The sequence below is a fragment of the Lonchura striata genome, chromosome 5 (genome assembly GCF_046129695.1).
Source record: "Lonchura striata isolate bLonStr1 chromosome 5, bLonStr1.mat, whole genome shotgun sequence".
In the NCBI taxonomy this organism is placed as follows: domain Eukaryota; kingdom Metazoa; phylum Chordata; class Aves; order Passeriformes; family Estrildidae; genus Lonchura; species Lonchura striata.
The window spans coordinates 67,150,542-67,164,164 of record NC_134607.1 but is presented as its reverse complement, the minus strand read 5'-3'; the positions used below and the strand labels follow the sequence as shown (position 1 = coordinate 67,164,164).

General features: G+C 44.3%; 1 protein-coding gene across 1 annotated transcript; it reads left to right on the top strand.

Annotated features, from left to right (window-relative positions):
• Positions 1–7,373: 7,373 nt before the first annotated feature.
• ECHDC3 (enoyl-CoA hydratase domain containing 3) lies at positions 7,374–12,908 on the top strand. Its single transcript, XM_021531055.2, has 5 exons — positions 7,374–7,495; positions 7,580–7,701; positions 9,834–9,931; positions 10,753–10,953; positions 12,408–12,908. Exons 1-5 carry the CDS (start codon positions 7,374–7,376, stop codon positions 12,735–12,737), a joined length of 873 nt encoding a protein of 290 aa, XP_021386730.1. The 3' UTR covers positions 12,738–12,908.
• The last annotated feature ends 715 nt before the right edge of the window (positions 12,909–13,623 follow it).

Below are 13,623 nucleotides of genomic sequence, written 5' to 3'. Positions count from 1 at the left end.
CATGAAAAAACAGCATCATTTTAAATGTCGGAGTTTAACAAGATTGTGAAGGTTATTTTAGCCTGGTTTCCTGTGGAAATAGGATCAGACTGTCTCCTGCTACATTTAACAGCAGGCTGGGGTTCTCAGTGATCTAAGTACCCACCTCTCCTAACACCAAAGGTCAGACAGAGACTGGAGACCCAAATTACCACCTCAAATTAGAGAGAAATCACAGACTTCACTGGGCTTCACTGCTGTGACCTGCCAAAAGCCTGCACTCTTCCCACCACAGCACATTTGCTCAGGGAATGGTCAGGAGGACTGAAGGGATGCGGGGGGAAGCAGGTGGGCAAGCGACACGGAGTGTTAGGGATTTTTATCCAATCAACTCAGGTTCTTTCTTCAACTACAGGACTAGTAAACACGGTTTACAGCTAAGCTTTATTCTGTCATGCAGTTAAAATAACCTGAATTTCCCCATGTATGTAAATCCTCCAGCGTGTCTATGTGGCACAAACACAAACACCCCAAGTCTCAGCTCCCTTCCACAGCCCGTAGCTCCTGGCTGAGTGAGAGCAGGGCTGGCTCTGAGAGCTGTGTATCAACTGGCACATCCATGGACTGCTCAGGAGGTCACACCAGAGAGAGCATCACTGAGCCTGGGCTGTAGCCTTTTTCTCAGGGCAAGCATACATTTCTGTCTATTTCTTCAGCAATAATTTTCTGGCAACTTTCAGCATCTCTTCCAATCTCCTTGACAGATCCGGGGGACTGGCAGACATCATTTCCTGATGCTTTTTCTTTTTGTTTCAAAATTAAAATAATTCTTAAATATAAAAACTTACCTTTTAATTTGTGGGTTAGTATTTCCTAAACACAGAATAATTTTCTTTGCTCATTATGTATTACTGCTTCCTCTGCTTGGAAACAGGAACCACAAGCACTTTGACACAGAGAGTTACAGGATGTTTCTCCACAATATCAGACAGCTGTGTTGGATCAGGCCATCGCCCCTTCCTTTGTGCCAACACACTGTGAATTTAACATGTGTGGCCTTGATAAGATGGAAGTGTGTGGTGAGAGTATCAGGGCCAGCTGGATGGTTTGAGCCCAACCTGCAGCCCGGCATTTCCTTCCATAAAGAAAATGCACAGGAGCAGCTGGCAGCTTCCCTGGTGGCTCGTTATCCTGCCTCCTGGCTGCCAGGTCTGACACAACACCGGGGAGATAAGATGTAAGATAAAGTAAAATACACACCATTGAGATATGTAAGTCACCACTGACCCAGTAATAAGCAGCCTTCTGTGTCAAGCCCCTTGCAAGAAATGTTACAAGGAAACATAAAAACTTTCCCCTTCTCCTCCTGCTCCAGTGTGGTATGGATATGACTGACTTCAGTTCCTGACTGAACTAATGTTTTCTGGGACTTCATAAACTTTTCTACCCAAGGTGGATGTTGTCTGTGTTATCCCTGTGCAGCTTCTGATGTTGGTGGTGCCAAGGAACAATTAACTATTAGGATTCTGTCATTCTTGTGTTCATTTGTAAGAGTCTGGTATTCTTATTGGATAAAAATCCAATTTAATTTAAAAAAAAGGAATATTTTATCTAGTTCTTATATGATGGTTGTAATGAGGTGAAAATGATTTAAAGAAAATGAAACTAGCTGAAAATTGGCCAAGGAGCAGGAAACAGGTGAACTGGAAGAGTCCAGAAAATTCAATGTATTTTGCTACAGTTAAGTAATTACTAGCAGAGGCAGGCAGAAGCTGGGTAAAGGGTGCAATTTTGTGGTGAGAACTGTCATTTGCAGAAGGGGTTTGGAGCAAAACCAGGCCACAATAGAGGGTGTTCCCAAGTATGGACAACTTTAGGCAAACTTTTGCTCTTGGCCCCAAAAAGTAGCTACAATTTGTCTCTTCATTCACAGCAATGTTTTTGTCTGTAACCACAGCAAAGAGGCACTGACATCTGGAAGTGAATCCTGAGATACAGTTAGAGATCCATCAGGCTGAGAGGATTCTGGTTCTTCTTTCTTCCATTGAGGTCCCTGGGCTTAGGTCAGTATATGTACGTTTCATGTGGATGAGGAGAAGGTTCACATGCCCTGCAAGAGGCATCAGACTAGTCTGCCTCAGTTCCCTACTGATGGTTTGGGCTGGGACAGAGCTGGTTTTCTTCAGAGTACCCTGCATGGGGCCGGTTTGGATTTGTGTTGAAATCAGTTGATAGATCATGGATGTTTTTGTAATTTTTGGGCAAGGCTTACACAAGGTCAAGGCCTTCTGTGCTCCTCACCCCACCACAGCAGTGAGGAGACCAGGGGTACAAGGGGACACAGCCAGCACAGTTGACCCCAACTGACCCAAGGGATAGCCCAGACCATGTGGGGTTGTGGCTGGCATGTAAAACTGGGGGAAGAACAGGGGGACATTTTGAGTGATGGTGTTTGTCTTCCCAAGTCACTGTTACATTTGGCAGAGCCCTGCTGTCCTGGGGATGGCTGAACACCTGACTGGCCATGGGAAACGGGAAATTAATTCCTTGGTTTTTGTGCACAATTTTTGCTTTACCGATTGAACTGTCTTTATGTCAACCCATGACTTTCCTCAGTTTTACTCTTCTGACTGTCTCCCTGATCCTGTTGGGGGAAGTGAGTGAGCAGCTGCTCAGCCCCCAGCTGGGGTTAAACCCTGACACTGATGCAATGAATGGAGAGCAGGAGGAGCCTGGAGAGGCACTGGGAGCTCATTTAGACACTGCTCAGCCCTGCGGGGGGAGAACGTCTCTACCGGTTGTGTAGGGAGCCTTGCAGGATTAAGTATCTAAACTGGGAACCTAAGGTTAGATCCTCTGAGGGAAGGAATGAATATCATCTTTTTTCCAAGCCTGTTATAACCTCACATATTTTATAATTCTGGCCATTGTTCACATCTTAAGAATCTCGTGTACAAAAAAAAAAATCTAATGTTAACGCCAGGAAAATATAAATCACTTTAAGAGTGAGGACAATATATGATAAAAGATGAGTGTGGGGAGGATAAGAGAAAGACAGCAAATAAAGAGGAGCAGGAATGGGTGTAGTGACAAAAGGGCTTTGGTCGATCACCTGGTTCACAAGCAGAAGGGAAAATAAAAAGCACCCATTACGTGGAGCAGTGCTGCCACACAGTGTCTGGGAAACAGCTCTGAGCAGTAACTGCAAGACATTGCAGCAGCAGTGACTCTGGGAGCTTTATGTTTAATGTCAAGAGCAAACAGGACACTGGATTGTTTGCTGAAGGAATGCTAAATGTAAAAGCAGGAGGCAGCAGTACTGCCAGGGAAGGACCTGATCTGAGCCTGACTGGCAGCCTGACTGATTAACCTGGTTCACAGGCTGCTGCAAATTCTCAGTGGCAGTCATGAAGTTAAAACTGGATTAAAATCCTTTCTTTTGGCAGAATAATCAATTTTTTAAAAACATAACTTTCTCTTAAAGTACATGCTAAAATTTCTGATAGCCTCCTATACATTAATCCTGTAAGTGATTTTTAATTGCTACTTCATAATTAGTAATTAGAGCCTCTATATAGAGAAGGCTGATATACAAATTACCTTTCCCAGACTTTTTAAAGAAAAAAACCTAAGGCTGGGACTCAAGGGAGGTTTGGTAGCAGGGTCATGGGAATTTGAGGTGTGGACAAAATAAAAAGATTTCATGCCATTAGAAAATCCCAGCACAATTAAGTATTTTCCTGAAGTTTCTGTGCTATTTCTATCCTAATAGCAATATAGAAAACACAAATTGTCTAAGGGCACAATAAAAATGTTGCATAGACAGCACCCATCCGGTGGTGCTGGGACTCTGCTCAGAATACTTGCTAAATGGAAACAAAAATGCAAAATCTTTTTTCATCTTTTCTTTAGTCAGTCCTGGAGGGTTCCACATCAGAGAAACCATGATGCACTAATCTATCTCTTTGCTAGCAGAATTTACAAAGGAGGGAAATAAATTATTTTCCTTGGCCTGGGTGCAAGAACAGGACCTTGCTCTCCCTGTTAACCTGGAACTACTACACACCTGAGCAGAATTAAGCAGTCTTTGAGTTCTTAAGGTGCCAAACCCCTCTGGCTCCCAGTGGGATTTGAATGCCTTCAGCTGTGTTGAAAATCAGGTCACAAGATCCTCTGGGAATGCCAGCGTTTGACAAGAGATAATTTGCATGAAACTCAGCTAAGAATATGTCTGCCTCGTGTGCCATAAAATAGTCCCAAGTTTTCATCATAGCATTCCAATTAATAGAAATGTCTTTATGGATAAATTTACTAATTTACATATGTGGATGTGGATGTATTTTACATTTCAGCTGCATCCCAACAAGGTCTGCCTTTGCCCTAGGTGCACCTGCTATTTATAGCAGCAGGTGCTCCTGCAAGATTCATCTCCCATCTGGGCTCACTGAAAGCCAAGGAAATAAAGACCCAAATAAATACCTGTGCTTCATGAAGGAATGGATCCTGTATCTTTATTGTCCATGCATGCTATCTAGAGACATGACAATGGAGAGCACAGAGGGCTTTAGAGCAGCTAAGCACACTTGAATCCCAAAACATCTTTTCCTGCATAGTGCGATACTCTGATCAGTTTCTGGAATGGATGTCACATCATGAAGGATGAAGTTACGTCATGTCCTTTGTAATCTCCCATTTTATTTTATTTTATTTTGAGGATCAATACAGCTAAAGGTTAGAAAAGCCCCATCTGGTACTCGCAATCCTGGTTTCTGGCTGTCTCCAGTTGAAATTGTGAGCTCAGCCATATCCACAATGCTGCTGGCAAATGCTATGAAAAGGAAATCTGCCTGAAATCATAAAGTTTTTTCAGTACTTTTTCAGAGAAGGCAGCAGCAGCTCCCATAAATGCATTGGGGAAACTGCAGCCAAAAAACAATCCGTAATGGGGGTGGGTGTGAAAGGAAACATGAGGTTGTCAATCAAAGTTAAGAACTGAATTTCCAGAGAGCTGGAAACACTATATAAAAAATAAGCTTTTTGGAGAAGACTGCAAAAAATACTCTTTCCTTGGAAATGGACAGAAAAGGGACAAGCAGATGGAGAAAGAGAAGGAGCTGGAAGAAGAAAAATCAAGTGGTATTCACAAGTTTGAAAGAGGTCAGCAGTCAGAGTTTCAGGGGATTGGGAACTCCTCCCAGAGCAGCACATGTGTTCTTGGTGTGCTGGCCTTTGCCAAACCCAGCAGGGACTTTGAAACTGCTGAGGTCTATATAAGATTATCTCATTTGCTTCTAAATGGGATTTTTTTTTTCCCCCTACAAATTCCTACTGCATATTAAAAGTAAATTTTGGAAGAACTTTTCAGTGAATGACTATGAGGTACAAACAACCCTGAGAAAAAGAAAATTGTCACATGAGGAAAGCCCAGAGCAGAATTAGCTCTCAGGTCTGACAGTGACCTTCAACACTGAAAAATGTACATAAATATACATAAACTTACTGTGCCTCTTACCATAGAGCCACAAAGCCCAGGAATCTGAGGGGTCATTGTTAGGCAACATAAAATCAGTAAGCAGAAAGAACATCTCCATACTATGCTGTTAACATCTGTGCAAGTAAATATATTACTAAACACAAAATTCAAATGGTTCTTTTCTGAGGCTGACGTTCATAACTGAGAAGCTTCAATTGCCACTGCAGTCAAAAAAGTTGTAGGGCTTCAACAGACACTGACAAAAACTGGAGACACATCTGGGAACCTAAAAGTACTTTGCAACAACTCGCAAGAATAGGGAGATCAAGAAGCAGGAGCACAGATTTACATTTACAAGGAGCATATGCTGGACATAAATCTATTCCGTTTTTGGGTACCTTTATCATGTGGAAAAAGGCTGCTTGGTCTTTTGGCCTGTCAGCATCTCCTGGCAGATAAGATTGTTCCCCAGCTGCCTCAGCCACATGCCTCTCTTTTTGCTTGACTTCTGGAACATAGGTGACCAGAAGCCTAAACAATATTCAAGAGAAGATGTGAATGTACCTGTAAGTCCATATAATACTCTGAATTTTAAAATTACATATGAAGCTTAAAATCACCAAACCACCTCTTAAAATCACATTTGCCATTTTCTTATTCTTAAATGCATCATATGGACTACAGACTGACTCTGTAGGACCAAACAGAACACACAAGGCCTTTCCCATGACAATTTCTAGATTATGAGTTCCCAGTGAATAAATGATGATTTTCTTAGCCCCCAAGTAGCCCTGCAGAACTGAATTTCATCTCATGCCAGTTACTCTGGGCCTCAAAGCAATGTAATTTTCTCTGTATGACACTGCTGTCCTCTCTGTCATGACACATTCCACCCCAGTGCCACTGACAAATTTGCTCAGCACAGTCCTAATCTCCATCCCATGGTCACAGATTCAAGCGCTCAGTGGAATCTGAAGTAATTATCACATTTCTGAGTGCTCTCCAACACCCCCAGCTACTCATTAGTGACACCACGGCCAAACCAGGCCTTCCAGTGCAGGAGTCAGGTCTGAGAGCAGGACGGAGCGAGGCTCTGTGGGGACGGTCTGCTCCAGGAATGATGTGTCCAGCGGCAGTGGATGGTCTGCTCCAGGAATGATGTGTCCAGCGGCAGTGGATGGTCTGCTCCAGGAATGATGTGTCCAGCGGCAGTGGATGGACTGCTCCAGGAATGATGTGTCCAGCGGCAGTGGATGGTCTGCTCCAGGAATGATGTGTCCAGCGGCAGTGGATGGACTGCTCCAGGAATGATGTGTCCAGCAGCACCACGGGCACTGGGAGCCACAGCTCGAATGCTGTGCCCAGTGCTGGCCCCTCAGCTCAGGAAGGGCACTGAGGTGCTGGAGAGGTCCCGAGAAGGGCGATGGAGCTGGGGAAGGGGCTGGCTGGAGCACAAGTCTGAAGAGGAGCAGCTGAGGGAGCTGGGGGGGCTCAGCCTGGAGGAAAGGAGGTTCAGGGGGACCTTCTCACTCTCTAAACTGCCTGACAGGAGGGTGTAGCCAGGTGGGAGTCGGGCTCCTCTCCCAGGCAACCAGCGACAGGACGGGAGGATATGATCTTAAGCTGTGACAGGAGAGGTTTGGGTCACACATTGGGAAGAATTTCTTCATAGAAGAACATTAGGGCTGCCCGGGGAGGTGGTGGAGTCACTGTCCCTGGAGCTGTTTAAGGAAACCTGGCCGTGGCACTCGGTGCCATGGTCTGGTTGACAAGGGGCTGTTTGGTCACAGGTCGGACTCGATGGCCTCAGCGGTGTTTTCCAGCCTAATGGATTTTCCCATCCCGCGCCCCGGCAGCAGCCCCAGGCCGGGGCCGGCCCGGTGCGGCGGAGCTCCGCCCCGCCCCGCCCGGCCCGGCAGCGATGGCGGCCCGGCTGTGGCGGCTGCGGGGGCGCCTCACGGCCGCCTTCAGCAGCGCCGCGGGGGCCGGGCGGGCCCCGCCGGCGGAGCCGCTGACGGAGCGGCGGCAGGCGGGGGGCGTGCGGTGAGCGGGGCGCGGGGGCTCCGGGGCGCGGCCGCGCTGGGAGCTCGGTGGCCGTAACCCCGCTGTGTTTCACGGGTTTTGCAGCACCATCGTCCTCAACAACCCGCGGCGGCGGAACGCGCTGTCGCTGCCCATGCTGCAGAGCCTGCGGCGGGACCTGCTGCACGACGTCAAGAGCCGGGAGCTCCGCGTCATCGTCATCGCGGGTACCCGGCCGGGCGGGCAGGGGCTCACCCCGGCGAGCGCGGAACCAAACCCGGACATCGCTGGGAATTGCAGGGAACGGGGCGGGAGGGACCTGGGTGTTTCCCTAATGCTCCCGGGGCTGTCAGCACTCGGCAGGCCTCCCTGTCACGCTCTTCCTCTGTACTCACCCCAGCTTCCCCTCTCCTGTATTTAATTCCTCATTCCTAACTCAGCGCTAACGACTCACTGGGGTTTTGTTACGCTTTTGGTTTTAGCCAACATGTCTAAGCATTAACACGTTTCAAAATGTCAGTATGTCGGTGGGGGTATGAGGGTGTTTACACTCGGCAGTTTAGGGTCAGAGTTAATTGGTTTTAAGATTGTACGTAAGAAATACTTTAAGCAGAACAAAAGCCAAACCAAAAGTTCTGAGAGTTAGCAAAGTAAAGCATTAACATCCCCACATAGGGGTTTTGTGCAGGAGCAGGCAAAGGGAGGATGGCATTTGTTGCCCTGTTGACAGGTACAGACTGTAGTAAAAAACAGGGTTTCTGCAAATCAAGTGCTCTGCTTCCCTGCTCTGAGCCAGGATCAGCCTCATCATTGCCAATGGTTTGTCAGAACTATTTTTAAAAACTCTCCAGTGAGAGACTGCAATATCAATACCACATGCACCCATGACCCACAGATGTAAAACAGCCTCTCCCAGAGCCTGTAACACTTTCCTGACATTTACATATTAAGCTGTAGAGTTCTTAAAGATAATGAAACTTGAGCCGTATTTAAGCCATCTTTTTCTCCTCTGCTATTTTAAGATAACCTTCCTCTGCCCCCCTTCCAAACATCTCAGATAAATTGGTTTATTAATTTAGGATCATGCTATTTCCTATACATAGGAGAAAACTCTGTGTTAGAGCACACACACAGGAGTAGAAGAGAGCTGATTTTCACAGGGGCGAGTTTAAATATACAAATTCTTTATTTCAAACAGCAGCTAGAAATTTTACAAAACACTGAAGGCTCTTTGGGAGTACAGTGTTCTGGGAGTTTGTGAGCACAATTGCACTTGTTTTTTCAGAAATTGCACGTTCCTGTTTATTTCTAATTCCCCTGCTGAATAAAACACAAAAGAAGAAATTTCAAGAAAATAAAAGATTCCTCAGAGAATTCTTTGGGCCTTTAACACAGACTTTGCAGTGGATTCTTCAATGAGGTTCAAAGGCAGATATAATTAATCTCCAAATATATATTGCCAACCCCATGAGCTGACTGACAATTGTCTGGTTATTTCTGGATAGATTCTGTCTCAATAATCTGATTCATAAGAAGCAAATAGATAGGTAAGGTTTGATGTGCATAGGTGTAGCTGGAAATGTCACATCCATACAAATACCTGAGAAGTTCTGAAGGATTGGAAAGCATCACATTGATTCGTTCTAGTGGCAGGTAGTCACATGACAGAGGAAAACTATTGTGAAGATTGTGTACCTTTATAGAGTGTTTTGATCTTAGCAAATCCAAAGTTTAGTTCCACAGATACCTCCTCTTTTGCTGCCCAAACCCTGAATGTGCTTTTGGGGCTTCTCTAGATGACAGTTTAGTAGAGGAAAAAACACTCCAATAGCCCTTCTGGTTCTCCTGTAGTAGAATAACCTTTTTTCTTTCTTTTTCCATTGTGACCTTCAACACCATGACAGAAAAAATACTGATGCTTATGTAGCAAAAGTTAATAATTAATTCTGGGTACAATAAATAGGGACTAAGTATATTTGTCAGTCTGAGAGCAGAGAACTCCAGCCTTGCTCCAGCTGATAAGTTTGTGTTGTACTGAGGAGCTGTTTTGAACATCCTTACACAAAACTGGGCCCAGAGGTGAAGTGCACTCTTTCTAACTGATTTAAGTGTAATGGAAGTAAAATAAGACCTTGAAAAGTGGTAATGGGTGTTACTGTGCTTAAATGTCACATTGCAGCAATTTAAAGTTACCACAAACCCAAAAGGCAGTATTTTGGAATTCTGTTCAAAACTCCCTCCCCAAACTCCTTTTTGAACATTGACATGTCATTGACATCCCTTTAGCTGGGACATTGATATGCTGCAACTCCTGATTACTTTATTGCTTCAGACTGACTTTCCCTGAAATTCTTTGCAGCTGAAGGACCTGTATTTTGTTCCGGCCATGATTTAAAGGAACTGTCAAGTGAAGATGATGTGAAGCATCATTCCCAAGTATTTGAATTATGTGCAGAGGTAAGCAGTTCTTGAGTGCATCTGCCATTGCCTGGTGGTAAGAGCAAGCATTGGTTTAAGGAGGGACAGCACTGGTCATCTGCTTGCTAAAGTACAGATTATTCCTTCAGATTCCTTCTGATTCCTTCTGATTCTTTGATTTTTGCTGCTCTGCTATTTTCATGCCTGATCCTGGTGAAATTATGTTTGCCCTGGATTTCTCTACCTGTAAATAGAATGGCTAGAATACCAATGTGCATGTCTCCAACAATGGGCACAGTCAAGGTGTGTTCCTTAGCTTAGCCAGTGCAATGAGAATACTCATTGCAGCTGAGTATTTGGGTAATGTCTTTTCTAGAAGTCTAGGGATAACCGCTTTCAAATCACTTGTGAGCAAATGTTCTTTCCCAGCATTTATTTAGTTAAAATTTCAGGATCAGCTTAAACAACAAGTAGGCAATGTGAAAGTAAGATCTGACTCACTGTCAGATCTTGTCCAAGTTCTTGTTAAAGATACAGGTCAGGGAGGTGTGGAAGTTAAAGTGAATTCTGGAACCTTTGGAGAGAATGGCAAAATCCCCTTTGATAGTGTTGGAGCTAGAATTTGACCCCTAATCTTCCACAGTGTGACAACAGTGAGTACTTTGAAATGTTTTGTTCTAGTTCCTCCAGTAGCCATGTGTGAAAGCCACAGGCCCTTCATCATCCTTTCATCAGAAAGGAGCCAAGATCCAACAGTTTGGGGGTTTTTTGGTAGATAGAGAGGAAGGTACTTTCGATGGCTTCCAAACAGGATTGTGTCATCCTGAATTTCCATACTGACCCCTCTTTTGTGCATCCAGGTTATGACTTTAATCCAGAAACTTCCAGTGCCAGTGATTGCCAAAGTAAATGGCTTGGCTACAGCAGCCGGCTGCCAGCTCGTGGCAAGCTGTGACATCGCAGTGGCAAGTGAGAAATCTCAGTTTGCTACTCCTGGAGTAAACATTGGGCTGTTCTGCTCCACACCAGCTGTGGCCTTGGGCAGATCTCTTCCAAGAAAGGTAAACTTCCTTTCCAGATATTCTTCATAATTTAGCAAAAAGTTGGTTCACATGTCAGGACTTTTAGTTCCATTGCCTGAAGTTTATTTTCCTGCAGCACAACATTCAAAATACTTTATTTCAAAAGGCATCTCCATAACTCTTTGGACTGGGAAGAATAATAAAGGGTGAACTCTTGTTTAGGAAAGGCAGCTTTCTACTGATGTGACTCCAACCAGCACGAGCTCGTCCCAGCAGCCCACCAGCTCAGCAATCCCTTTCCTTTCCAACAGACAGCTCAGGGCTTTAGCCAATGATGCTCTCCCCTGAGGAGGAAACCCCTGCAAGTTTAGGATAACAATCCCACCAAGGCATCAATTCTTGCCAGGCAATGACATTTCACTGCCAGCAGGATCTGCCTGGCTGTAGATCAAGATGCTTTAAATAGCACCTAAAACCCTCCTATAGTGTCTTCCTGTTTTACGTCCTACTGATTGTGGCTGCACATCTCTCGCTGCATAAAAAATACTACAACCTGTAAAGCCAATTGGATTCATGCAGGCAGACGGTCCAAGCCCAGCAGGGCTCTGCTGAGATGTAGTGACTGAACTGCACATATCCCATTTCTGGATAAAAGCTTCAGCTTGAAATTTCCCATCTGCAAGGACATCCTGTTCAAATAGAGTCCATGGGGGATTTTTCCAAGTCTGCTCTTATGTGCAGTTGCAGCTGTTTCTGAGTTAGTATTTCTGGGCTGTAGAATTACCTTTTTAAAATGTGTGAGAAATACTTTTCTCTGTGCCACTTTTCAAAGCAATAAGAACGTTCCCAGAATTGGTGATTTTTACCTTTTGACAAAAAAAGTTGCCATTGTTTGTAGCTACCATTACAAAGATGCTAATGAGAATAATCAGCTCTTATGATTCGGGCATTGGTCAATTGCTCCAGGAGTCTTGGAAAACTTTATTGATACATAGCATTGAATAGTCACTGAGTATTTGGGGGATTTTTTAATCTCAAACCTCAAGCACCAAATGCTGGAAGCAGTAGGAGACTGAAATAATGTGGCTATAAAAAGTCCATATTTAAAACCACTCCTACTAAATTTAAAACTAGGACAGGTGTTTTCAAAAACTGCACTTAAAATACCAAGTTCAGTCATTTGACTTTGTAGATGATCCACTTCTCTTTTAATTCCTACAGCAAGCACTAGAGATTGTGGGCTTTTGAAGAGAAACCCAGGGGTCTCAGCCTAGGACAGCTGGAATCAGCAGGCAGGTTTGAAGAGACCAGCTTTAGACCCAGTCCTTCTCTTTGCTGAGACCTTTTAACAGGTCCTTGGCAGTTTAAAAGACCAAAACACTTAAATCATTTGTGAAAAGAATTACTTGTACTTGAAGGAGGAGGATTAAATTACCCAAACAAAACAAAGCACTGAGTTGGGTTGACTTAATTCAATATTTTTCCTTGTTCAGGTGGCACTGGAGATGCTTTTCACAGGTGAACCTCTCTCTGCTCACGAAGCATTAATGCATGGGCTCATCAGCAAGGTGGTACCCGAAGACAAGCTGGAAGAAGAGACCATGAAAATCTCTCAGAAGATATGTGAAAGCAGCAAATCCGTTCTGGCCTTGGGGAAAGCCACCTTTTACCGACAGATTACCCAGGACCTTGACACTGCTTACAAAATAACTACTAAGGTCATGGTAGATAATTTGACTTTGAGAGATGGGCAGGAAGGCATTGAAGCCTTTGTTCAGAAGCGTAAGCCTGTCTGGTCACACTCTCAGGAGGAGAAGAAATGAGTCCTGTCTCTAAACAAACCTTAGCAGTGCTTTATGATTCTTCACACAGTTGCCTTTAGGAGCTATATTTTTATTCTTACTGAAAGTTAAATTTCTCTTCTTACAAATGCCAGACACAATATATTTACTCTAAGTATGTAATAAATGTTAAGAAAAATCAAAGAAAATGGGTTTTCTTTGACAGCAGTGAATTTATTCTGTGGTTTTAGACGTAACTCTGTGCTGCAAAAAACAGTTTAACATATTTCGGGTTACAATAGGGAGTGACGGGCTGAGATGAATCTCAGATCATCTTGTTCAGCACCTCCTCTCTATAGTTCTGGATGAGAATTGTTATTTATTGTTATTAATAGAGAATTGGAGGGCTTGGACACATTCCAGAGATGATGGTAGTACATGTAATAATGGATTCTAGGACTATTTGAGTGTTACAGACAGAAGCTTGTAACACAGTTGTCCATTGCTCCTTATATCTTCCTGTGAACTGTATGTGTCAGCAGTTTCTCCCCTCTAATCCTGATTTTCTCCCATCAGTTCAACTCCCAGCTCTAGGGAGTTTTGTTGACTGCAGGGAGGATGAGCATGGGTTGGGGTGAAAGGCAGTGTCTTGCCCCAGCTGTACTTTTCAGGCTGGTGTGTTAGTTGAGAAGTCCATCTTTGTGCTCAAAGCTGGGTTTTTACCAGCACTGGAGCAGTTCAGCCATGGATTTAAAGACTTGACAACTTCCAAAAAAAGGGGTTCAGCTGCTCCCCTAGGTAATCAGTTGCAACCCTCCAGCTGAATCTTTTTATTAATGTCCAGTCTGAACCTTGAGGCAGCATTTTCTGGCCATTCCCCCTTGTTCCATTATATGGCATGATTGAGGAAGTTTAGCTCCATTATCTG